Source organism: Helicoverpa zea, chromosome 20, assembly GCF_022581195.2.
Source record: "Helicoverpa zea isolate HzStark_Cry1AcR chromosome 20, ilHelZeax1.1, whole genome shotgun sequence".
Lineage (NCBI taxonomy): Eukaryota > Metazoa > Arthropoda > Insecta > Lepidoptera > Noctuidae > Helicoverpa > Helicoverpa zea.
Genome location: NC_061471.1, coordinates 3,964,613 through 3,988,921, shown reverse-complemented (window position 1 = coordinate 3,988,921; position 24,309 = coordinate 3,964,613). Strand labels below are relative to the sequence as shown.

The 24,309-nt window shown below is 37.1% G+C and overlaps 6 protein-coding genes across 9 annotated transcripts; 3 read left to right on the top strand and 3 right to left on the bottom strand.

Moving 5' to 3' along the window:
• Positions 1-1,132: 1,132 nt before the first annotated feature.
• Positions 1,133-5,584, bottom strand: LOC124640168 (rho GTPase-activating protein 11A-like). Its single transcript, XM_047177837.1, has 8 exons — positions 5,372-5,584; positions 5,111-5,293; positions 4,564-4,794; positions 4,011-4,151; positions 3,546-3,669; positions 3,284-3,428; positions 3,109-3,165; positions 1,133-2,866 (listed from the first exon to the last, which is right to left on the bottom strand). Exons 1-8 carry the CDS (start codon positions 5,483-5,485, stop codon positions 1,309-1,311), a joined length of 2,553 nt encoding a protein of 850 aa, XP_047033793.1. The 5' UTR covers positions 5,486-5,584; the 3' UTR covers positions 1,133-1,308.
• A 557-nt stretch (positions 5,585-6,141) lies between these two features.
• Positions 6,142-8,678, top strand: LOC124640169 (RAB6A-GEF complex partner protein 2). Its single transcript, XM_047177838.1, has 6 exons — positions 6,142-6,432; positions 6,515-6,720; positions 6,814-7,094; positions 7,296-7,448; positions 7,762-7,948; positions 8,232-8,678. Exons 1-6 carry the CDS (start codon positions 6,311-6,313, stop codon positions 8,438-8,440), a joined length of 1,158 nt encoding a protein of 385 aa, XP_047033794.1. The 5' UTR covers positions 6,142-6,310; the 3' UTR covers positions 8,441-8,678.
• LOC124640170 (RRP15-like protein) lies at positions 8,637-9,957 on the bottom strand. Its single transcript, XM_047177839.1, has 4 exons — positions 9,778-9,957; positions 9,272-9,687; positions 8,866-9,182; positions 8,637-8,745 (listed from the first exon to the last, which is right to left on the bottom strand). Exons 1-4 carry the CDS (start codon positions 9,821-9,823, stop codon positions 8,685-8,687), a joined length of 840 nt encoding a protein of 279 aa, XP_047033795.1. The 5' UTR covers positions 9,824-9,957; the 3' UTR covers positions 8,637-8,684.
• A 498-nt stretch (positions 9,958-10,455) lies between these two features.
• LOC124640281 (DDB1- and CUL4-associated factor 5) lies at positions 10,456-18,829 on the top strand. Of its 4 annotated transcripts, none has more exons than XM_047177992.1 (13): positions 10,456-10,711; positions 11,410-11,567; positions 11,710-11,869; positions 12,085-12,214; positions 12,547-12,833; positions 12,912-13,030; positions 14,305-14,430; positions 14,737-14,965; positions 15,052-15,157; positions 16,365-16,602; positions 17,309-17,408; positions 17,490-17,582; positions 17,661-18,829. In XM_047177992.1, exons 1-13 carry the CDS (start codon positions 10,522-10,524, stop codon positions 18,320-18,322), a joined length of 2,598 nt encoding a protein of 865 aa, XP_047033948.1. In that variant the 5' UTR covers positions 10,456-10,521; the 3' UTR covers positions 18,323-18,829. The 4 variants fall into 4 exon arrangements, with proteins under 4 accessions (XP_047033948.1, XP_047033946.1, XP_047033947.1 ...); XM_047177990.1 differs by having other exon boundaries at positions 11,395-11,567; XM_047177991.1 differs by having other exon boundaries at positions 10,457-10,711; positions 11,395-11,567; positions 14,749-14,965.
• A 1,018-nt stretch (positions 18,830-19,847) lies between these two features.
• LOC124640453 (tubulin--tyrosine ligase-like protein 12) lies at positions 19,848-21,921 on the top strand. Its single transcript, XM_047178230.1, has one exon. It carries the CDS (start codon positions 19,983-19,985, stop codon positions 21,822-21,824), a length of 1,842 nt encoding a protein of 613 aa, XP_047034186.1. The 5' UTR covers positions 19,848-19,982; the 3' UTR covers positions 21,825-21,921.
• LOC124640455 (zinc finger protein-like 1 homolog) lies at positions 21,916-24,305 on the bottom strand. Its single transcript, XM_047178232.1, has 6 exons — positions 23,861-24,305; positions 23,664-23,775; positions 23,080-23,273; positions 22,562-22,802; positions 22,361-22,484; positions 21,916-22,261 (listed from the first exon to the last, which is right to left on the bottom strand). Exons 1-6 carry the CDS (start codon positions 23,960-23,962, stop codon positions 22,078-22,080), a joined length of 957 nt encoding a protein of 318 aa, XP_047034188.1. The 5' UTR covers positions 23,963-24,305; the 3' UTR covers positions 21,916-22,077.
• Positions 24,306-24,309: the final 4 nt, after the last annotated feature.

Sequence of the window (24,309 nt, the reverse complement as noted above, 5' to 3'; positions counted from 1 at the left end):
GGTGAAACCGCTGGCAGAAGCTAGTTATAGTATACCAGCTTCTGCCAGCGGTTTCACCCGCATCCCGTGGGAACGACTTCCCGTACCGGGATAAAAAGTAGCCTATAGCCTTCCTCGATAAATGGGCTATCTAACACTGAAAGAAAGAAATTTTCAAATCGGACCAGTAGTTTCTGAGATTAGCGCGTTCAAACAAACAAACTCTTCAGCTTTATAATATTAGTACAGATATGAGGGCCTCTATGCACACCACGTTTTTTAAACGCGTCGACGCGCGTTTTTATCCTGCAGAGCAGTCCTGACTTGCGTACCTACGTATCGCTACAAACGCGCGTCGAAGGCGCGTTTAAAAAACGTGGTGTGCATAGGCCCTAAGGGTAAAAAGAGCTTCAAATCGCTGCAGACTGCGGTTATGATGTAACTCTTTTTGCAAAAACTACTAGACCGATTTTGATGTGACTTGTAAAGTATAATAACTTACGTACGTACTTGTACGTACAGGGTCTTACTAGAAGCATGAATCAAGTCTAATAGAGGACATGGATGGTGAAGATCTCTACAAAGTGATAACTGGGTTTACGATACTAAATATCAAGTCATCGTCAAGTTCCGTAACTGAGCAAAAAAAATCACGTTTATTGTATAGGGGCCCACCAAAATATTTATTTACTTCTAGTTTTCAGTATTTGTTGTTATAGCGGCTACAGAAATACATCATCTGTGAAAATTTCAACTCGCTAACTATCACGGTTTATGAGATACAGCCTGGTGACTGACGGACGGACAGAGGAGCGAAAACAATAGGGTCCCGTTTTACCCTTTGGGTACGGAACCCTAAAAACCGCAGGGAACAGCCAGCTAGTAAATATATGTTAAACAGTAACCCCAAACAGTTCTTTAGGACTTCTTCACACGTACCACAACCACACCAAGTCGCAACTACAAAATGCTACATACATAGACGACTGCAAAATGTGGTACGTGAGAATTAGTCTTATATTATTTTCAGTACCAAGTAATACGCCATGTAGTATGGTTCACTGTACAGGTTTTCCTGAACAATGTAAATATGACTGACAATAGCTATAGCAAAGGTGGGTTCAAAATGCACCTTTTTGATAAAAACAACAACTTTTAATGATCGCTTTTATTAATATAATAATCATAGCTAATAAAATAATAATGGTATTTACAGATGGCCACTGGTTTCAATATGTTACCTAATTGAGTATTTTACTAACATTAAAAAATCAAGTCACTCATAGGTACTTCATTAAAATAATCAGTATTAATTGTTTTATTCCCTTCTTACACGCGTTGCTTTTGTCGTGGAGATCGTCTTCTCGGAGATATATGAACGGCTTTAAGCGGCGTGTTAGTCTTTCTGAGATCATTGCTGAGAGCCGGCAGTCGAGAGCTCTTTGGAGTACAAAGAGGCTTTTTCAAAACTGGTATTTGAGGGGTTTTCATTTGAATACTTCGCGGAGATACGATCTGTTTAACTGGTGGTGTTATCTTTCTAGCATTTCTCCAATTATCGAGTTCATCGTTACTGGGAACGTTCAGTCGATACGATTTTGAAGGCACGTTAGACGCTTCCACATTCCTCGAAACTCTCACAGGAATATTTGGTGAAACCACTGGAGATTGTACTTTAGGTTTTACGTGAGCTACACTCCTTTGTGGTTTATTTTGCTGACCATTCACTCGTGGCTTTCTTGCGAATCCAGTATGAGCCGCTTTTTCGTTTCTTTCTGAGGATTTATCTGAGCTTGATTCGAAAAGTTTCGCTTTAGCGAGAACGGCCCCAGCGTTCTGTCGTCGCAGTTTATTTACCGATGGTCTCCCAGTTTGACTAGTTTTCTCTAACTCCCCAGTTTTATCCATGAAGAATGCCGCAGCACTGCGCCATTTTTGTTGTGACTGCGGAGGACTTGGCTTTCTATTCCGGCATGTGATGTTTTGGTAGCATCTCGCTAAAACGTTATTATTTGATTTTCCACTAGAGTTTAACGTGTTGTTCATTGAATTTTCCGAAGCAGTATTATCCCAGCTGTTGTTGACGGTTAAATTGAGTGACCTGCGAGCCGGTATCCTACTAATAGGTTTTTCACTGCTGTAGTCGGGTATGAGGCTTGCTCGTTTCCGTAAACGGTATTTTTGGCTCGAGTCTGAGACATTGTTGATGGAAGTTTCAGAAGGGGAAGCCTCCCATTCTTTTGGTGTTGACTTCTGTGGTTGTAAGTCAGGTTTGGCTGTGCTAGTTCGTTCTCTACGATTCAGTCCTGCGTACGGGTAAAACCTGTCGGTGTTATGACTAGATTGCGATTGAGATGACACATTCCAGGACTTGTGTCTTACAATTTTCGTGATGTTCTCTTTGGACCGTCGTCGGATTGAGCCAATTTTACGTGCACTTGGTGATCGAATAATTTTGGCTTCCTCGTTCGGTCGTATCTTTAGTTCTTTGCTTAACCTTCGCGCCAAGTGGTCGGAAGTGGGGCAGTGTAACATAGCAACTTCCTCTAGAGTTTGTTCATAGACATTTTGTACTTGCTGTAGAGGTTGTACTCTCGGTATGACATCTGTGAATTCTCTGGATAATCTATTTTCAATGGCTGATACTCTGCTTTTGATCTCTTCATATTCTTGCTTGGAGATCCTAACATAATCTTTGTCAGATTGCTTCATATCGGGAGACAAGTCTATAGTGTCGTGGGCACTGAACAAATGCTCAGAGGAAGTTAGTAAATCTTCACTGCTGACGCTTGTTTCAGAGTTCTTGTGGGAGCTGAAGTCTCTGTTGATGACTGGAGTACTTCGTGCGTCCATGAGGCTAAGCCGTAGTCGTTTTCGTTCGAGACCCCTAGAAGATAAGTATTACTGTTAGAGAATTAGAAATTTTCATATTTGAAGCATCACTCACGTATAGTCTACAGGGCTGTCGAAATTATCCTATTCGCAAGTTACGCCGCGATTGAATTAAGTCGCGACTTTATATGCTTACAAAAACTTTTTAAGAAAAAGCACTAAACATCATCTAAGCAGTTCGCGCGATTAGCTGAAGGCACAGGTAAATAACTGGATAAAAGAATACACAAAACTTACATTTTCATTGGTGTGAAAGACAGTTCTTTTTGTGGAAGTCCTTTTGTTATTTCTTTCCTGTAAAACAGACAAAGAATAATATCAGAAAAATGCCAAAACTCAGCTGACCTTGCTTTTCAAAAATAATTAAAGATCACAAGAAGTTCCAAGGATTTCAAGTATTCAATATTCTTACTTAGTTTTTGCAGAAAGACCCTCGTATGTGTCAAACTTCCGTTTTGCTGCTGATTTGCTCAGGACTGGAGTCTTGCCATTCTCGTTCACTGTAGCTGGCGTGTTCACACTGCCTGACACCATTTTGCGAAGACCACTTAGAACTCCTACAAAAGAAATTAAATAAGGACAAATACAACTTTATTTTTTATGTTACTATGTTAGTACAGTTCTGTTTCATAGTCTTTATAAAAAAGATTAGTTGTCTGTGATAATATACTCACTATTTAGAGAACCACTTCGTCTTTTCTTCTTCCTCCTTGCAAGATAGCCATCGGAATCGTCATCTAGCTGCATCATCAGCTCTTCGGTTAATTTTCCTATGTGTTGTGAGTTTTCGATGAACATCTGACAAAAACATGAACATGCTTTATTCCACTGTACTTCACCATAGAAATGTTATTTCATGTGTAGGTATAGAGACGATACAAGCATTCTATCAAGATATTATATTTATATGTATATACCTAAGGTCATCAAACGCTGTCTGTAGCTATTGCACAAAGTATTGTTGGTATCCCATACACATTCACAATACAATTTCACATTAACCAAATCAGATCATTGGGCAACAATCAAAATAATCATGACATAATAAACATAGAACTTTCAATAAATGTAGACTTAAAACAATTTCATATAGATAGGAACATACATTCTTAGCAATCTCCTTTACAGTTCTTAAATACCTTAACAAGTGCAACATGGTGTTCCAGTCTCTGTGCAGAGGCAGCGGCGGGCAGGGGCATAATACTGGGAGCCATCACTATGGCCAGGTTCGACGAGTCCATCAGGTTGTCCTTGTGTTTGGATGCTAGGAAGTTCAGTAGCTGGAATGAAACATATAAAAGTTTAACTAAATGTAATATATTTTATACACCCTATGAATTATACTCCATTTGAGTAGGCACTCAGCTGAAGATATACATAGGGGTTTTTACACAAATACATACTGAAGAAGCTAACTTCTACTCAAAGTAATGCCTCAATTGACTAGGTAGTGTTTACTATTGCATTGACATTGTATAGTGCCAACTTAAATGTAGCATGGAATTTAAATATTTATCTATTACATTCGCAATTTAATAAAAAGCTTATTTTTTAAAATTAAACAAGAACATTAATATATTTAGTACTGGAAATGAGAAATAAAAGTAACAAAAAACTGAAAAACGTAACAAAGTCTAAGTTGTTATAAAAATATCTAGATTAGTATGCAAATTGCAAGCACAGCAGTCCTACCTCCATAACATAATGCAACAGATGAACATGTAATACTGGTAGTAACAACAAAGTGTGGAGAATGGGCTTCAGAGCATCCTCTCCGGCAGTCAGTCTACATCTCAGCAACAAGTCTTGTACTTCAGCACTGATCAGAGGCTCTGGCAAACATCGTAAGTAGAGTTTCAGTACACTGGCTACATCTATAGGGTGGTGCCCTTCTGATACACAGCCCCCTGCATCTAGTAATCTCTGAAAATGAAAGAGATGAAGTCATTAAATGAGTAAACTGTATTTAAAGATAATACTAATATAAATGAAAATTGTTTGATATTTAAAGGAAATGGTAATATGGATAAGAATTCTTTCCTATATCAATACAGCACAGGCTTGAGACTTGCTTGCTTTGAAGTTGGATTGGAACATAGTTGAATATGAATACATCACACTTTTTATGACTAATAAGATTTTTAGGAGGGAAAATAAAATTAACCCAAAGTCATGGCAACTATTTTATGTCCAAAACAAAGCAATTTTATGTCCAAAGTAAAGTAATTTGCGTTCATACCTTGATGTCCTTTTGGCGGTTCTGTGAGCCCGCTTTGCGAAATAAACCTTCAATATGGGCGTTGGACCGAAGCACTGAAGACATCTCAGTGACAACAATGGGAACACTCAGTGTACTGCCACAACAAATAACACTGCATGATGGTACCTTCAGCAAGGGCGCTCCAAATACTGTCTTGTGATCCTAAATTAAAAAAAATACATTAGTATTTACAAAATTCTAGGAGTCCATTTACTTCACAGGAAATGCCAATCCACCCACTTTGACACTTTTCAGGATAATCTTCTTTAGCCGATGCTTTAGACCAGCCTTTTTTAATTCCCCTACAATTATTGACTGTAATTTCCCATGGTTTATTCCATCTGATATTAACATTTTGTTTACTTGTGAAATTACAAATACAAGTCAAAACTTGAGCAAGTTTTCAAATCCGCCATCCGTAAATTCGTTACAAACGTTACGTTCCGTTTCCACTCATGAAATGTTGGTAAGGTAAATGCAAAGAAGTTGTTATAAAGTTCATTATGTAATCCTAAAAAAACGACGACTAAAGGCTAATTATTATATTCTAAATCACTTGAAATCTCCAAATATGAAATAATAACTTCATTTAGCAATTTTATTTCAATAATTTCACTTTATTATGAGTTTCTCTAAACGGAACGTGATTTCGTTTAGAAATTAATTCAGCGTTGATAAACTGGCCACACTTTATATTAAAAAAATGTATTATTCATTATGAAATTCTATAATGAGTAATCAATTGTATAAGAGGATTATCCAAGTAGCGGGGAGTATACTTCAAGCAATTTTGATCGCCTTATTTAAAACAAAATACCAAAACATAAAACCGGAACTGTTATCGGTTTTTAGTTTCAAGACGAACGTATTACCTTCAAACTTTATTCGCGTTCCATTCCTTGGTTTCAAACTCCTATCTCGATGGTTTCAAAAATGAAATGGGATTATCTATTATATGCAAGTGAGAAGAGTATAGAAATAGATTCAAATGCTCAAGAGTTTGCTGAATGTTGACATTTTGTAGTATTGTTGATCAAAATCATCAAAAGTACTTAGAAAATGATTTCCACGTAAATAAAAATATAAAATTCTCTGGCTAAATACCTCTTTCACCATATTCTCAAACTATTAATGACAGTTATATTGTAAAGCAGCAATAACTTTCTATAAAACGTAGCAATGATCGAACTATCTGCAAAATTAACTACTGGAACAGTGTATTTAGCTGGGGAAGCTTTAGAATGTTGCATATCGTTTTGCTACACCGCTCAACCGGAACACAGAAATTCTCAAAGTCACTGGTAAAATAATCTACCTAGTTGTATCCTCTTAACTTTGTATACAGGCAAATTTCTAATATTAAAGTTTGACATATTTTTTTAGTGATGCGCTAGAAAACTTAGCATGGGCGTCAGCTCAGATTCACTGCTTCTATTCCACATCAAAGAACACTGGCGACAAGACACCTACCATTGGCAAGACAACCTCCCTTGAAGTGACATCATGTGACATTGGAGATGTTATTTTTCACACTAAACCCAAAATACTATTTTGTGACTTGACTATACCATTGGGTGAGACTAAAACTTGTAAGTATACTCTTCACTACTGCTTGCACACAAAAAAAAACATTGCAGTAACCATTGACCCAATTTCTGTATAAAACCTTTTTTATTCTACAGTCTGGTATAGAGAATCACTGCCAATAGAAGCCCCACCATCATACAGAGGAACATCAGTAAAATACTCTTACAAAATTACCATAGCAACCCAGAAAGTTGGTTCCCACATCAAGATGGTTAGAATTCCATTCCGAGTGTTACCAATTAGCCCTATCATGAACGTGCAGGACTTGGCAGCTCTATGTGGCAATGAGACCACTGAAGAACTTCAGCCTACCAATCCATTTTCTGAGGAGAGGAAAGTTGAAACACCTTTGACTATGGCTCTACAGGTTTTACAGGTAAATTACCATTAATTACTACTCATTTAAGTAACTTAACTCCCAATTCTCAAACAAAAACATAAATTAAAAAATATTAATTTATGTTTTTGTTTTATATACATTTTATAAAAACTATTAATGCACTGATTTTCATCAAATGCCCTGGATACAACCAGTGTCTCTTTCTCTTTATCTCATAGTTAATTATACATGTTCCAGAATCTCACAGCAAGAAGGAGTCCTAACTCATACATGATAACAAACACTAGAGGCAAGGTTGGCCGTTTCTGCTTATTTAAATCTGCTTACAAACTTGGTGAAGACATAGTTGGTACTTTTGACTTCTCTGTTGGAACTGTCACATGTATGCAGGTAATTTTCAAATTATGCTTAAAAAAATACTTAAATCTTTTAAAGTTGCTATTGAAATGAATCTCTCTGACTTTACCATTGTAAAGCAGAACTAGTATAATTGTATAAGGGAATTCTGAAACTACAGGATAGATTCCAAAATATTGTCCTATAGCTCTCTACTAGTGTCAATAGTGACAAAATTATTCAAATTAGTTCAGTAGTCCTACAGTCTATTTGATGCAAATAGATAGACAATCAAATCACTCACCTGTTTACATATATCCTTGTAGACATAATTATACACACAAAATGATAATCACTCTAATTCCAGGTGTCAGTATCTCTACAACCAGAAGAGGTGATCAAATCGAAGTCACCTTCAAAGAATGTCAGCAAGGACACAAGCAGCAGATCTATGACAGTTGCCAGATATCATGAGGTCACATTAGGCCTCACACAGTCCCAGTTGATATTACCCATACCCTTACATATCACACCAGCATTTGAAGTTGATGATGGTAAATCCCCTAAAATATTATAAATACGAAAGTAACTCTGTCTGTTATGCTTTCACGTCTAAACCACTGAACTGATTTTAATAAAATTTGGTACAGAGATAGAGTTGACCTTGAGAAAGAACATAGGATAGTTTTTATCCCGGACTTTTGAAGAATTCTCTTGGAAACGCGATATAACCGAACTCTATGCGGGCGAAGCCGCGGGCGGAAGCTAGTATTCTTTATAAAAACTTGCTAGAGGAAAATGAATCCAATGCCAATAACGATAAATTCCGTTTTTCAGTGTCCCTCAGTTGGCGACTCCACTTTGAGTTTGTGACATCAAATGAAAAGCTGTTGCCAAATCCAGAAGAAAAGGATTGGACTGCACCACTCAATGTGCCCATAGAGACGATGGTGTGGAACCTTCCTGTCAAGATATATTCCACCTTGCCCAAGCAAATCACACAGCATTCTATAGGCAATGATGCATATACCATGTTTATAAAATAGAAGATTTGAGATATTGTTCTGGCAACATTCCTGAAATTATTGGCTTGAATTTACAAAAAGTTTACTAGTTTACATTGCATCTAAAAGAATGATAGTTTACTTTTCATATTTTTTCTAATTAATTGTAAAATAATAACTGTAAATAATTGAATATAGAATAATATGACATATAAATGGTGAAAAATAATAGATAACATTAATATTTACAATTATTTATTAAATAGGATTTAAAACCAAATTAGTGTCATTCATCAACAGACTCTTTATCCCAATCCTTCATTTTTGCTCCCATCATGAAGTCATCTCTGTAATAAGAAAGAATATTTTTTATTAAAGTGCAAGAAATAATCATCTTATTTTTCTGATATTGCTCAGCATGCTATACTCATTCAAATTCATAAATTCCAGTTTAATCTTATATTTACCTGAGTGCACTCCATTTTGGTTTGTCCTCATCTTTAACTTCATTCTTTGCAACTTTAGTTTCTTCATCCACAATGATTGACTTGCTCTGTCCCATCAGTGTATCCAAAAAGGCTCTCTTATCAAACTTCTTTAATATCTTCTCTTTCTTACTTTCAGAGAGATCATTTCTGTCCATATCTTGTTCTAAACTCTTTTGTTGATTTCTAACAGCATTGAACAGCTGTACCACACCTTTGGTAGCTATTTTATTTAATAACCTTTCTCTGTCCTTTTCCAGTATATTTGGTTTTACTCTGATGGAAGGCTTGTCATGTTTCTGAAATAAAAGTATATTTTCAGTTATAAAACCCTAGATACCAATGAAGACTAAGCAGTAAAAGAGCATAATAAATAAACATTAGTTACCACTTTCTTTGCAGGTGGTTCAGATGTTGTTATTTCTTCTTTCTTCACCTCTGGTTTCTTCTCCTCTGTGTCACCGATAACCTCAAAAGCCGGTTTCTCTTCTTTCACAGTCTTGACTATTTCAGAATGTTTCTTTGCTCTAGACAACACTAATGTCTTTTTATTCTTAGGTTTGCTTGAACCTAAAATTTTAGCAACAGAGTCTGCCCAGCCCTCATTTGTTACAAGAGCGGTTTTACTGTCTTCTGCTTCGTCTGAACTTTCGTCATCTGAAGCAATACTGTCTTCGTCAGACGCACCACTCTCGGCATCAGCTTCAATCCCATCCTCTGGCTCTTCCATTGCTTCTTCGTTTTCGACTGGAGACTCATTTTCAGATGCTTCTGATTCATCTGCACTTGATGAATCTGAATCCACTGTAAAATAAAACAACACACATTATTTACATCGTGTCATGTTTAAAATTTCACTTAATGCTTCATGGAGTAGCGCTTGAAACCACTTACTAGATACTTTGAGGACAGGTTTATTCATTGTTTCAGCTACTACCATATTTTTTCTTAATTATAAAGTTTTTGAACTTAAATATCTTCAATTAAATGGTTTTATTTATTTTTCACGTGGTTCAATCATGCGACAACGACACTTTGTTGACATCACAAAAGTATGACTGTGACATTTCCCAAAATAATTTCAGTAATCAAAATAGTTAAATATTAAGCATTAGACGCCTCTCTTGGACAACATTGCAAGCCAAGAAAATCTCCGAATGGCCAAATATTACAGCACATTAAAGCCTTACTGATATATAAAGACAATTTGTATTAGTTCATATGGTTCTTTAAAGTTTCCATTTAACTTTTTAGGATTGATTTCTCGCTTATTTTGTTAGGCTGTTGTTCTTTACGAATGATAGTTATCATAACTTGACTGAACGGAACGTGCTGTTTTCTTTACGGATCTGCGTTTCGATCGCGTAATTTCCAAACGCACCCGAGTTCGCGTAATTTGAATAACTAAAATTCAACGATATAAACATCACATTATTTAAAAATAAATCCCACCTCGACCAAAATTGAAAAATTCAAAATTCCTGAATTTGGACTAATATACTATGACTCGACCTGAAAGTACATTGGTATGTATGAACAACGAAACGCAGAGCTGTTTTTAAAAATAAATTACAGCTGATCGACAAGGCAAGAGAAGTTTTGTTTCATTCGTGAGAAAATGGTGGTTTTGTTCTAAACATGGCGAATATTGCGAACCCTTTATCATATTTAAATAGAAGAGAATACGGGCTCTTACCAGATATTAAGTCTCAGTTCTTCAACAAACGTTTAAATGCAGCAAAAAATCTTTACCGACGTGAATTAGTGTGCCATTTTGGATGTGTAAATGCTATTGAATTTTCCAGCAATGGCGAATTACTTGTATCAGGTATGTCATTTTCTTTATATTTATGCATTCTATACCTGTGGCGCACATATGTATCATTTTATCAACCTTGTGGGAATTATAGATTTATGAAAAAGACACATATTTCCATGTAGTAAAAATATAGGTATTTATTAAAATGTTTGTGTCATTAACTTGATGATAAACAAGTAGGTTGCGGTTTCGCTGATCATATCTATACATTTATTTATATACCCCATCAAAAAAAAATATATATTGGTAGAGACTGGAAGTATTTGTTTCTTAAAATTAATTATTTAAAAAAAAAATCAATATTCTACAGTTTGTTGATTTAGTATCAAGCAAATAAATAAGTGTACTACTTGTTGATGATAGCAGTACTTAATACAGTTTAAATAACTTCTCACAATTTGTATTCCCTTATGTTAAATAATAAATCATATAATGAATAAATCATGATATGATAGGTGGTATAACACAAGAATAAAATATGCAACTGAACAATATTTTCTATCCAAGACATTACATACTTTTATTATTTAAATTCGAATATAAAATTAATTGACAATACCCACTCTACTACTAATACTGTAATTATCTTAAAAAAACAATAATGCTCCGAGTACAACAGCCGCTGAACTTAAACACTTTCTAGGTTTTCCATCATAAAAGGCTATTAACAGTATTTTATACATGTGTACAAGATTTAATGTTATCAGGTGGCGATGACCGCAGAGTCATGCTGTGGCAGTTCGGGCAAGCCATCCTGGACAGAGGCAAGCCCGTAGCCATGAAAGGATTGCATCAATCCAACGTCTTTTGTCTAGGCATCACCAATGACAACCAGAAGATATATTCGGGAGGAAATGATGATATTGTAAGTGTGTCAGGTTGGGGTCATAGCTTATTCGCACAATTTTTTGGTTCAATTAAGTTTTTTAATAAGTAATATTCAATGGTATTTAATATTCTGAAGAAAAGTTTTTCCTTAACATCATATCATTATTATGAAAATACAGGTTATAGTGCACGATCTTGAGAGCAAGTGCCCATTGGAGGTCCTACAACATCAGCGTGCGGTGTGCAGCCTGAGCATCGACCCATTCAATGAGAGAGTCGTAACCACAGCGGGCAATGATGGCAGATTGCTGCTCTTTGATACTCGGCAGTCTGTACATGGTGAGGAAATCAATAATATTCAATGATACATATTTCTTATCTCTTTGAGAGAACCCTTATCCAGGTAATATCAGTTCTTATTACTATAACAACAATTGCCCTCTTTCAATTTATCTATAGATATAATTGCAGTATATTGATTAAGCTGCATTATTTTAAATGATAATAATTAATAATCAGACAAAAGTGTTGAGTTGAATGTTTGCTCTGCACAGAATCGCTGGTGATATCTCGCAGTCGCAAAGCATTCCACGGCGTGATGTTTCACCCGTCGCAGTCTGGCATGCTCACGTCTGCCAACTCTCGCGACGGGGTCGCGCTGTGGGACTTGCGCTCACCTAAACAGTTAGTACTAACTTTAGTACAAACAACTTCACATCGGCCTTGATAAGTTATTTTATCTGTAGTGATAAATACAAGTTGCAGTCGGTATAGATAACGTGTTTCTATGACTTTCTGAAATGCTAAACCTGTGAGCAAAAACAGCTTATTGAATCTTACTGCATAGTAACGGTGATAAATACGACATTTGCCTCATAACTGCACTATTATAAATGTCATTTGGAGTGCAATTTCTCTTACAGCACACAACAAAAATATAAAATGATGAATGCCTTTTCTTTTTGTAAATATACATGGAACTATCAATATGAACCTCCTAATTTCTTGCCTTACAGCCCGATCCTGCGATACGCCGGTGCCAACGGTACTTGTCAGAACTGTATGAGTGTTCGCTTCAATTCGGCTGGTACCCACATCTTAGCGCTCCGTCGTCGTCAGGCTCCCGTGCTATACGCAGTTCATTCTCCAGAGCCAGTTGCAGAGTTCTATCATCAAGACTACTATAATTCTTGCACAATGAAGAGCTGCACGTTTGCTGGGGAGGGTGACCAGTTTGTACTATCAGGGTCTGATGACTTCAACTTGTATATGTGGAAGATTCCAGAAGATGGTGCTGGTTTTCGTAAGTATTGATTGAAACAGGAACAAACATACATACATACATATCTTGCGTGACATATCAATACTTCTTTTATTTCAGATGTACCAGTGGAGCCTCCACACATTGTGTTGTATGGTCACAGGTCTATCGTGAATCAAGTGCGGTATAACCCGCACTACTGTCTTATTGCGTCTTCAGGCGTCGAAAAGATAATTAAGGTATTTTTTTTAAACATTGTCATTGTTATACCTACTACTATACCTACTAATACAAAACTAATAAAAGTTAGCGTAACTCTTTACCCACCCAAAACAAAAATGTGAAAGACTGCCAAGTTCGATAATATGGGAATGCTTCGCCTATAAAAGAAGTGAGATCTGAATAAGTACCAAGTTCCAAACACATACCTCAGTTAAAAATAGTTACTTTTTAATGATGTTACTTGGCAAGTTTTCATACACCTTGTTATAAACCTACTAAACGCAATGAATCAAGTATTTAATTTTCTATTAAAACTTGCCAAGTAATCATCATTAAAAAGTAACTATTTTTAACTGAGGTATGTGTATGGAACTTGGTACTTATTCAGATCCCACTTCTTTTATAGGCGAAGCATTCCCATATTATCGAACTTGGCAGTCTTTCACATTTTTGTTTTGGGTGGGATTTCATTTATTTTTGTAAGGTTGTTTATTTTTATTTTTTCTTATGATGAAGTTAGTTAAAGAAATGTCTCATTTATACTATCTTTTAGATTTTTTTATATGCACTATGTTTCTTACAAAGAAATGAACTAGATTAACTATGACTAGATTTACCAACTGACTGACATGACATGTTATCATATATTATGTTCGTGGATCAAAGTTACACATTCGTTATTTTCGAAAGTGATTCACACTTGGCCGTTTTCAGATTTTTACTTTACTTTGACTAAATACAAACCTTTGTACCATTCGAAGATATATTATATAAATATAGATAAATTTAGTTCGTTTTAGTTCCTTAGGGGTATAAATTTACACCGGGTATAAAACACCTTCATTATTTTGAAACCGACTCACACTTGGCCATTTTCAGATTTTTCCCTTTACCTTGACATAAAGACCTACCTCCATGCCAAATTTCAAGTCAATACGACCATTGGAAGTGGTCTAGGTTTTTGATGAGTGAGTCAGTGAATCAGTGAATAAGTGAATAAGTGAATCAGTCAGTGAGTGTATAGTAAAAATAGCGATTTTCTGACGTCAATATCTCAAGACCTACAATAGGTATATTAATGAAATTTTGTATTTTAGATAAGTGAGGGGGTCTCAACAGATACTAGAAATTTGATATGCGTAAATAAAATAGATTTTGAGTTACAGGGGGGTCGAATTTGGCCCGAAATGGTTCGTGTAATATAACCCACGGCCGGTGTGTCGCCTTTTTTGCTCGAACTTGGCGGACACACTGCCGTGTGTCTAGATAAATAGACATATCGTATTTTTAGGTGTGGTCTGCAGTAGAATTCCCAAAGATGCGCGGCACATTGTTGGAAGAGGCGCAGGGTTCCGACAATCCTCGGGAGATCTACAGTCACGAAGACTATGTGTCCCTGGTACATCATAGTGGACAGGTTGGTCATTTCTGCAAAGTTTAATATGTGTGCTTTTTAGTAATGCTATTTTATATAGTAATTGGCACGGATAATGAGCTCTCGGCGGAAGAGTGGGGATAGCTTTGCGCACTATACACTTAAGGCAATAAATCATTCCTGTGCAGGTGAAGGTCAGGGCTCAATCCTTGCCGATGATTATTCGTTACTACAAAATACTACTAGTAAATTTTACATGTCGCGACATAATATTGTTTTTATTACCTCCATGATGAAACCTAATACAGGTTGGATTTTAGGTCGAGGCAAAGCAATTAATTTAAACAGCCCTCGTTTCAGTATATATCTCACAACTACGCGGACCAATCTACCAGCGAGGACCCAAGAATGATGGCGTTCTTTGACTCGCTAGTACAACGGGAACTCGAGTGTCTAGCTGAGGAAACGGATTCATTGGATGGATCCAGTTCAGGTGGTTCCGTTCATGACAATGATTCAGATTCTTCAGATACAGACCAGATCGTTGTTGATTTTCTACCTCTGCCACCCAAACGAGGTAAGTAAATTGAAATTCATTTTGGAATTTAGAAACATTTAAGTTACTAGTGGGATTAAATATGTGTTTTATTTGTACATTTGCAGCAAATCCAAATGGAAATCGCAGTCAAAGATGTCCTAACAGACTGGCGCGGTTAGTAGCACAACGGTACTCCAAGAATTTACGGTCTCAGAAACGCGGATCGTTAAGGTAAAATCATTTGTTTTATCTTTCGATAAAATTGGTGAATTAATTAATTTAAAAAGGGTTTTTTGGGAACACATGTTTAACCCAAGCGAGTTATTTTACTTCGTATGTATATATTTACTAATTTTAAATGGGAACAAATATAATGACCACCATAAAATGCTTTGATACCCTTAGTTTTGTAACCAGAAATATCTACTGAACACCAGAAAAATAAAGTCTAAAAATGTAATAGTACCAGCTATTTTAGTCACGACTTCACTTTAAATTGTATTCGACCACCAAATTTAGTAAATGATCACCAACTCTTGACGACCAAATTAATGTATTATTTTTGCCTAAATAAGTCACTGTGATTGCCATAAAATGTAGGCTTATTACCAAATAAAGTATTATGATGCCATATTAAGTTATGTGTCCGGCTTGCAATGCATGCGTGAGTGTGAGTGACAGGGGAAAATGGAAGAAAATGACATATTGCGCCGACCCCAAGTAAAATTGGGAACAGGGCAGGAGAAAGAAGAAGAAGAATGTGTTTCTCAATACACTCCCTCGAAAACACACTCTTATCGCACTGTTTAGAGGCATGCAATAGACAATTTTCCACCCTAGTGCAGGAAAAGGGTCCCCATAATGTTATAAAATTTATTGTATCAGGCCGAACTTATTTTTTTGGAGTCAGTTTACTTAAACAGGATAGCAAGATGTAAAAACTTTGATTATCATTTTATATTAAAACGCTGGTATAATTTTGATGATCATTTACTACTTTTGGTGATCATTTACTACTTTTGGGATAACAATGATTTATTTGGACTCATTTTGCTTAAATAGGATAGCAGATTTTAATAATTTTGGTTATAATCTTACTTTAAAATGGTGGTCTAATTTTGGTGATCATTTACTATTTTTGGCTTACGCATGATTTATTTTGGAGTAATTTCACTTAAATAGGATAGCAAAGTGTTAAAACTTTGGTTATAGTTTTACATTAAAATGCGAGTTTCATTTTGGTGATCATTTACTATTTTTGTCTGCTATTTGTTACTATATCTGGTGATCAGTTAAACATAAGCCATTTTAAATGTTAAAAAAATATTCACTAATATTGACTTCAAGTTCTGATGCTTTCGTCATTCACGTTGATTCATTCAATTCGCAGTTTTTGTGTTTACGATAAGATTTACTGAAGGTTAATATCAAATTGCAGACGCAGCAAACAGTCCCGCTCCTCGCTAAGCAAGTCAAGCAGCAAATGCGGCGGGTCGCAGTCGAAGGGCAAGCGCGCCGCGTCGCGTCGCTCGCGCGGGCCGCGCCGCCCCGCGCCGCGCGCCCCCCGCGTGCCGCCGCACGCGCCGCCGCACGCGCACTCGCGCCTGTCCGCGCCCTCTAGCGAGCGTACCGACTCGGACGAACCCGCGCATTCTATGTTCAGGAATAGTGGCAGGGTGAGTTGTCGCACAGCCTTTTTTTTAATTTTATTTTTATAGTCCCACTGCTTTACACAGGCCTCCTGCCACACGGAGAGGATTGACCATTAATCACCACGCTTGCTCAATTCAGGTTGGTGATTTCAGACTATACAGTCCTCCGGATGTTTTCCTTCACCTTTTTATCAGCCATTGGTGTCCAACTGTCCAAGATAAACTTAGAAAGTACATACAAACTTAGAAAAGTCATACTCATACTCTGGTTCTTTACCCACTACGACGTCATCATCTCCCGAGTCTTTTTTATTAACTGTTAGGGTCGGCTACCAGCCTTACCGGATGTAGCTAAGTACCAGTGTTTTACAAGGAGCGACTGCCCTATCTGACCTCCTCAACCCAGTTACCCTACTGAGTTGTGTAGCGTATACGTACATATATGTAGGATAGATTGAAAGGTGTAAGGTGGTTTCGCCTGTGTCCCGAGGGAACTACTGCCCGCATCTGGGTATGTAAATAGGACCCGTAAGTGGCCTATGCATTAAATGGTTCATTTAAAGATTTACTAGTATCAGTAGTTTTGCCTATATTATTTTGGCTTAATCTACTAATTACACAGCCTATTATAGATATTATACTCGTTTATAATATAATAGAGTATATTAATAACTACGATGTATATTTCTTACTATGTGAATTTGTATCAATATTATTGGAAATGTTCCAGATGATCAGACCACTTAGAAGACGCATAAATCTCACAAGGACTGCTAAGAGAAAAACTAAAGTCACTAGTTATAGGAAACCAATTAATTTAAGAAGTAATGGTAAGATTATTTATATTTTTGACACATATATATTCAAATTATATATGCAGCAATTTATTTAATTAATTTTGTTTATTACAGGAGCAGCCATGGCACAAGACAGTAGTGATAATAACAATTTTTCTAACTTTGATAATTTCGACGATAACTTAGCTCAACCCAGCACAAGCACAGGTAAATTAATTAAAAGATCTATGGAATCCATTGTTTCAAAAATAATAGTAAGACATTGAAATATTTTCTTTTGTTCAGGTTATAGGGGCCAAAACACATCAGCGCTATTTCGGATAGCAGAAGTAGATTCTGACGACGACCAGTCAGTGAGCAGCCGGCCTATATCGCCGCGCAACCAAAACAGCAACCAGAACATTCCACCAAACCTCGTCAGCATCATACCGACGCCAATCAACGGCTCGCGAGATTCGCTCGGAGACTCCCTTCGCGTAGAACCTGCAGAATCAGAAAGTACTAATAACTCTTCTCCACCACCACCAGAAAATAGACGAATGAACTTACGAAGAGTCCGGCGGAACGGCAGACTCAGTCTACATCGCTCAGATTCAAGCGAGTCCCCTCCTCCCAAAGATCAAGCAGATCGAGCAAGTACGTCAGTTATGGAACCACATTCGCCCAAAGTAGGTTACAATAGAACAGTCGCGAGACTTATGAATGAGACAAATGAGAGTGAGTTAGAGAGCAGTTGTAGTACTGAAAGCAGTATGTGGCCGGCCGCGGACGTCATGGGCACTCCCGATAGCGGAGTGGGTACAGTCGTGGGCAGCAGTACGCGGAATTCACAACCCCGTGCTGACGATGTTTCTGATGACCCTGAATACCAAGCGTTCAAGTTCCGACAACGAGTGAAAAAAGCGCGGCGCAACTACAGAGAACATATGGACTCAGACTCCAATTGAACTGAATAGATAGATATATGAATAGTTCTATCATAATGTTCTACTGTAAGTGGACTATCCATCGACTGCATCTTATACTATTAATGTTATGTATTAACGCTAAGAATATCCACATTTATTGGCGTTTATTTACCCTTTAAATGTCTGGACTGGTGATGCCACACTATTATTAGATCATCTAAACTTAGAGACTGTATTTCAATATTAAAATGTACATTATGGTACTAGCTTCGCGTTGATTTGTGGAAGGAAGGCGTGTAGAAAGAAACGATAATTGTCAATATTACAAGACAATTATCAACTTTGCAAGCAATCAAGTTTAAAACGGAGTCTGTGTTGTGTTGCTATACGCACGACGGTTTTGCTTTTGTATAGTTTATTATTATAAAGATTTATGTGATCTGATTATTATCAAATAACTTAATTAGTATTTAAGAACCATCAATGTTCCCCTAAAAAGGTTGTTAGTATAAATCCATGTGATTATAAATAAATTGACTAAAAATATGTTATGTTTTATTGCATGCTAGCTGTTTCTCTCACAACTCCTCATACAGCTGTTGATCCAAGGGTGCGTCCACATCTGGCGAATGTGCAGATCGCGAGCCGTTTGCGACCCGCCCGCGAGCTGCGCGCGTGCATTTTTGTTCGTGCGCCGCTTCTGCGCCGCCCGCGCGCAGTACGCCGCGACCTAAGCGCAGTACGCGATCAGCGCGCAGGCTGCGCGCGACGCGCTAGTTATCTTCGATAGCACTGAGCCAGTCAACGGAACTGTAAGGGCGCGAACTGAGTGCGCGCAGATCGCGCGCCGCTCGCGCGCTCTATACGAGCCTTGCATGAGTTGCGCTAAAAAGACGCACCAAACTATTGCAGTGACTGCACGCGCGCAGCTCGCAGGCAGCTCGCAATCGGCTCGCGTGCTGCATATTTGCGGCACATTCGCCAGATATGGACGCACCCCAACTTGACGCCTTTTTGCTAGTGCAATGGTACTCTTAAACGGCTTCCTTACTGTTAAACGGCTGAGCAAAGAATGAAAATTTATATGTTGTAGGTAGCTCATTGAAAAGACACGAGTACTATAAAATAATATCCTCTCTAGAGAGGAACGCTAGGTGTAATGTGTGAGTGTGTAATAAAATACGTGGAGAGCATTTATGTGGTCAATAGCTCTGCCCAGAAATAAACGAGCATTCAGCCGCGCATAGAGTATACTTTTTAATATACTGAAAAAGCTGCGCGAAATATCAAATGTATGAATGTTCATCTTTTAACAAGTTACGTCTTATAACATCGGTGAGTACCCAGCTTTAGGGTGCAGGTGAAACCATAGGAAACGGCTTATTTACTGCATGATGATGAGGTGTGATCTCCACAGTAAAACTATAATTCAGTAACTTCGTGATTCCAGCATTCTTGTCTTAAAAGGTAAGTATCTACTAACGTCGCAAAAAAAAACTGTTCTTGGCAAAAAACCTTTTTTCAAACAAACTCCGATCAATATTTGACACTTTATAAGGTCAGTGACATTTGCCGGCTGATCACTGTCTTGTCGTCGTCTCGTCTGACAGTATTGAACGAAAGGGGTATCGAGTATAACTGAGTATAACCTAGCAGATTCTTATCATTTTTCGGTTGTTGTGAGTTAAAGGTTGAAAAGATGGACGGGATATCCACTTACAACAATTTCTTAGCGTTACACAAACCCCAACTAGTGCTATCTGGAGTACCTGAACATTTTTGGCCATCAGTATGTAAGAAAATCACTGACCAAATATTTGATGCTGGTTTAACATTTCAACTCGTACAAATAGATTATGAAGGTACGGAAAAAATGCCTTATGATCCTTTATGGAGTGTGATTGCCATTCGGGATATAGAGTGCTCAGATGCTAGCCATATATACTTAATTGACCATGCGTGGACGTTCAAGGCGAATAGTATTAGAAATAGTTTAAGAGTTGTGCCGGGGCTTTTGGAAAGAATGTGCAGTATGATGCTTATATCGGCAAATTCAACGGAGGAACAAATCGAAGAGGTCTCTAAGGCTATGTGGAAGTATGCACATACTTATGCAATTGGAGGGAGTGACTTTTCAATTGAAGACAGGGTTCCAGTCTGGTATGTGTTGGATGAACTGGGTTCTGGTATTACCCACTCTGATACTCCTAATTTTCGTGCAGTGCCTTTTATATATGTGCCTGAGCAATTAACTTATACTTTACTTTTTCCAATTAAGGATATAGAAGAAGGTGATATGGTTACAAGGAATTTTGTGGAGGGTCATTACTCTGATCCCATGCAGAAAGAAGCTATGCTTATTCCCTGGAAACATTATGATTACTTTGGGGAAGATTTTGCCCAAGTTGAGCCAAGCTCTAAATATTTCCTGGAGGGTCACATAGTGGAAACACTTCCAGAGCTAGAATTGTTAAAAGAAAGAGATATTCCTTCTAAGCTAAAAGTATTCTCAGAGTACAGATACATAAATGAATATTTGACAGCTCCTGAGTTTGAGATAGTTGATAATGAAAATGATGCAGATGTATTGTGGTACTTAAATCATTTTAAAGAATTTCAGGATTTGAGTGTCCAATCACCACACAAATTTGTTAATCAGTTCCCTTTTGAATATGTTATGACAATAAAGGATCTGTTGGCAGTTATTGCAAGAAGAACTTCTGAAAAATATTCTAAAGATTGCAATTCTCTAGAGACATATCCAGTTTGGTTGCCTACTACGTTTAATATGAAAACTGAATTACCAAAACTTGTAGCTTATTATATGCAAAGGAAAAAAGCTGGATTAGATAATCACTGGATCTGCAAGCCATACAATCTAGCAAGAGGCCTAGACACCTACATCAGTGATAATTTAGATTTTCTTTGCAGGTTACCTCTGACAGGTCCCAAAATTGCTCAGAAATACATTGATAATCCTGTTCTTTTTGAAAGGCCAGATGTAGGACAGGTGAAATTTGACATACGCTATGTTATTCTTTTGAATTCTGTTAATCCAACAGAAGTTTATGTGTACAACAACTTCTTCCTCAGGTTTGCTAATAAACCATTCTCTTTAGACAACTTTGAGGAATATGAGAAACACTTCACTGTTATGAACTACAGTGAGAGTGCACCACTTTTTAAATTGTTATGTGCAGACTTCAAAGAGGCGTGGTCCAGGCAGTTTGCCAATTATGATTGGGCAGATGTTGAAAAATCAATATTTGAGATGATTGCAGAGTTGTTCACTGCAGCTACGTCTAAGGCGCCACCATGTGGAATAGCAAAGAGCCCACAATCTAGAGCTTTGTATGCTGCTGATATCATGCTAAGTTGGAGAAACAAGGGTCGTGAAAAAGTCATTCAGCCCATATTCTTAGAGATGAATTGGATGCCAGACTGCCGGCGCGCGTGCGAGTACTACCCCGACTTCTATAACGATATTTTCTCTGTCATGTTCTTGAATAAAGAAGTTGACACATGTACGAAAGTAATGTAAGCTTTAAGCAATATTTACAAATTCAGCTTTTTTACGCATTTACTGTTTATTATATTTACACATTTGTTACTCACATAATAAAACTATTAAAGCCTGACTTTTGAAACTTTATTTAACATCTTATCCTTTATGTATGGAATCATAAATTTAAATACATTAAGTAAGAAGAAATAAAATTAATATAATACAGCTAATTGGGTTTACGATATATCACTTCTTAGATTGCTTGATTTATAATGAATAAATATGAAGTTTAGTTTTTTTGTAGTACTCTCTTGTTGTCATCTTGAATAAAACCGAAGGGGTTTTCTTCATCTACGTCTCGGCGGCTTAGTAGCACGAGGACCACAATTACTGCTATCAAAACAAATAGCATGATCCAATAACGTCGATAGATACCTCCGGCTCTTCGCACTCGAGAAGATGGGAGTGAGTTCCTAGAAAATAAAAATGGATATTGTCAGTTTTGTTGAGAATATAATTCAATACCACGATTGGTGCTTACGAAAGTGACTTAAACAATTTATTGTACTTACTTCCACCATCTGCTGATCCAAGCAAAGGTTGACTTTTGTTTGTACTTGTTTTCATCATGATCGTAGTTAGTAGACAGTTTAGGGGGTTCACTAGATTTAATGCTTTTCCTTGGAGCTTGACCACCTGCAAGAAATAACATATTATAATTTTGTGATGAGAGTAGCACCTTGTACATGAAAAATTAATTGTTATGAACCAACCTTGTAAATTGTCATTCCTCTTAATGGAAGTGCTATCATAGATATTGACAGGGTCGTCGGGTATTTGTACGATGGAATGTGGTGTGCCGTTAGCGGAGCGGCCGCTAGACTCGTCATCGCTGGCGCCGACTGGGGTGCCTCGTTGATTATCCACAGTGCTTGTGTAGAAGGGAGAATGATGGTCGATTGGAGATTGACTTCTGCGCCCCGCTGCGCCTTTCATATCTTGGTCTTCTGAAAGCTGTGTTATGGAGAAATTGAGTATATAATATCTGAAACCCTTAAACTTATAGATTTCATTTGTTTTTCCTAACCTAATTTGTTAACCTGCTGCGTTCAAAGAATACTGCAGGCCATGTTAATAGGACTTGAAAACCACATTATAATTTAAAAATTATACTGATCAACATCATTCAAATAACCTGCCAGTGAAAAACAATTTGAGTAAAAAAGGTCTTGATTAAATTAGAAAAATTATGTCAAAGGCCTGCAGAACTACAAAGTTTTTTGGTACTGACCAAGGGTAGACCCAAGCCTGCTCTTGCCCAGTTGACTCCAGCCAACTTTTCTCTGAGCTCATCAGCCACAGGGGAGACTAGGTTGGGAGGGGGGAACACGGGTGTGGCACATGATGGACACTGGTAGCCTGCTGGAGCTGTTGTGCGGGGCAGAGCCCTGTATCGTGCCTCGGCACATGCCCAGTGGAATACATCTGCAAAGACTTGTATGTGTTATCTAAATATGTATGTGTTGAATGGATGCTATATTTGCCTAGTTTAATGATGTCTATTATTATTGAACATAATATTTGTTTAAACCTCAAATACACCTGGCAGTTTCTTTAATATAATGAACAGTTTGTGCATTTAAAAATATTATTTGTGTTATTCAAAGTCAATATGTAGATAGGTGTTAATATAGACTTCAGATTACTCTTATGTATTGCATGCTAGTAATTTTGATCAGTATTTCCTAAGCAATTAATGCATTATAAACAGACATTTGAAACAGATCAGTACCTACACTGATCTTATCAAATCTGAAAACAAGCTTTATGAATTAAATTCTATTAGATCACTATCAACTAGTACTAGATACTTACGATAACAAGTAAGACGAATACATTCGCCCTCGCTAAGGGTTTTTGTACAAATTTCACATATGGGATTATAATCACTGTCTTGTAACCATTGCAAATATGACTGTATTATGCACTGGAAAAGAGAAAGATACAGCATACATTAACACAGTGCATACTTTCACTGAAATTATAGAAAATGATCGACGAAAGCTTCATACCTTCGGGTGACTCGTCACCATACAATATTCACAAACATTAACTCTGTGCTCAAAGCAAAACTGATTTGTAACTCGTCGCTTTGGACATTTACACAGCCCCATTGTGATTTTTCGAGAAGATTATACCAATAGGTAATTTAATTCATAACGTGTAAAAGAAAAACATAAGTTACACTGAATTATTCTGTAATAAAATCGAAGACAAACAAAAGTGGAAGTGGGGATGCAACCAGCAAAAGTCAGCCACGTAAAACAACTGTCAAAATGACTTCTGCGTACGTAAATAAGATTTGCAGTTATTCTGATTCGACTGCTGGGATAAATTAAATTGGCATGAAGTTTTGTTTTTAATTAAGAGTAGAAATAAAGATTAACTTAGCTTCCAAACTGTTGTTAGTATTCCGTAAATTATACGATATATTCTCTGAGTCAAATCTGTCCATATCTAC

Coding starts and splice junctions, on each gene's coding strand:
- LOC124640168 (XM_047177837.1), bottom strand. CDS start 5,485: ATGTTAATATCAGATGGAATAAACCATGGGAAATTACAGTCAATAATT. Junction 5,294..5,371: donor TTATCCTGAAAAGTGTCAAA/GTGGGTGGATTG, acceptor TTTTTAATTTAG/GATCACAAGACAGTATTTGG. Junction 3,670..4,010: donor ACCATGTTGCACTTGTTAAG/GTATTTAAGAAC, acceptor TGTTTTTGTCAG/ATGTTCATCGAAAACTCACA.
- LOC124640169 (XM_047177838.1), top strand. CDS start 6,311: ATGATCGAACTATCTGCAAAATTAACTACTGGAACAGTGTATTTAGCT. Junction 6,433..6,514: donor AGAAATTCTCAAAGTCACTG/GTAAAATAATCT, acceptor ATATTTTTTTAG/TGATGCGCTAGAAAACTTAG. Junction 6,721..6,813: donor ATTGGGTGAGACTAAAACTT/GTAAGTATACTC, acceptor TTTATTCTACAG/TCTGGTATAGAGAATCACTG.
- LOC124640170 (XM_047177839.1), bottom strand. CDS start 9,823: ATGGTAGTAGCTGAAACAATGAATAAACCTGTCCTCAAAGTATCTA. Junction 9,183..9,271: donor AACCACCTGCAAAGAAAGTG/GTAACTAATGTT, acceptor CTTTTATTTCAG/AAACATGACAAGCCTTCCAT. Junction 8,746..8,865: donor CCAAAATGGAGTGCACTCAG/GTAAATATAAGA, acceptor TTCTTATTACAG/AGATGACTTCATGATGGGAG.
- LOC124640281 (XM_047177990.1), top strand. CDS start 10,522: ATGGCGAATATTGCGAACCCTTTATCATATTTAAATAGAAGAGAATAC. Junction 13,031..14,304: donor GCGTCGAAAAGATAATTAAG/GTATTTTTTTTA, acceptor TCGTATTTTTAG/GTGTGGTCTGCAGTAGAATT. Junction 14,431..14,736: donor TGGTACATCATAGTGGACAG/GTTGGTCATTTC, acceptor TAATTTAAACAG/CCCTCGTTTCAGTATATATC.
- LOC124640453 (XM_047178230.1), top strand. CDS start 19,983: ATGGACGGGATATCCACTTACAACAATTTCTTAGCGTTACACAAACCC.
- LOC124640455 (XM_047178232.1), bottom strand. CDS start 23,962: ATGGGGCTGTGTAAATGTCCAAAGCGACGAGTTACAAATCAGTTTTGC. Junction 23,776..23,860: donor TGGTGACGAGTCACCCGAAG/GTATGAAGCTTT, acceptor TCTCTTTTCCAG/TGCATAATACAGTCATATTT. Junction 23,274..23,663: donor TATTCGTCTTACTTGTTATC/GTAAGTATCTAG, acceptor AAGTCTTTGCAG/ATGTATTCCACTGGGCATGT.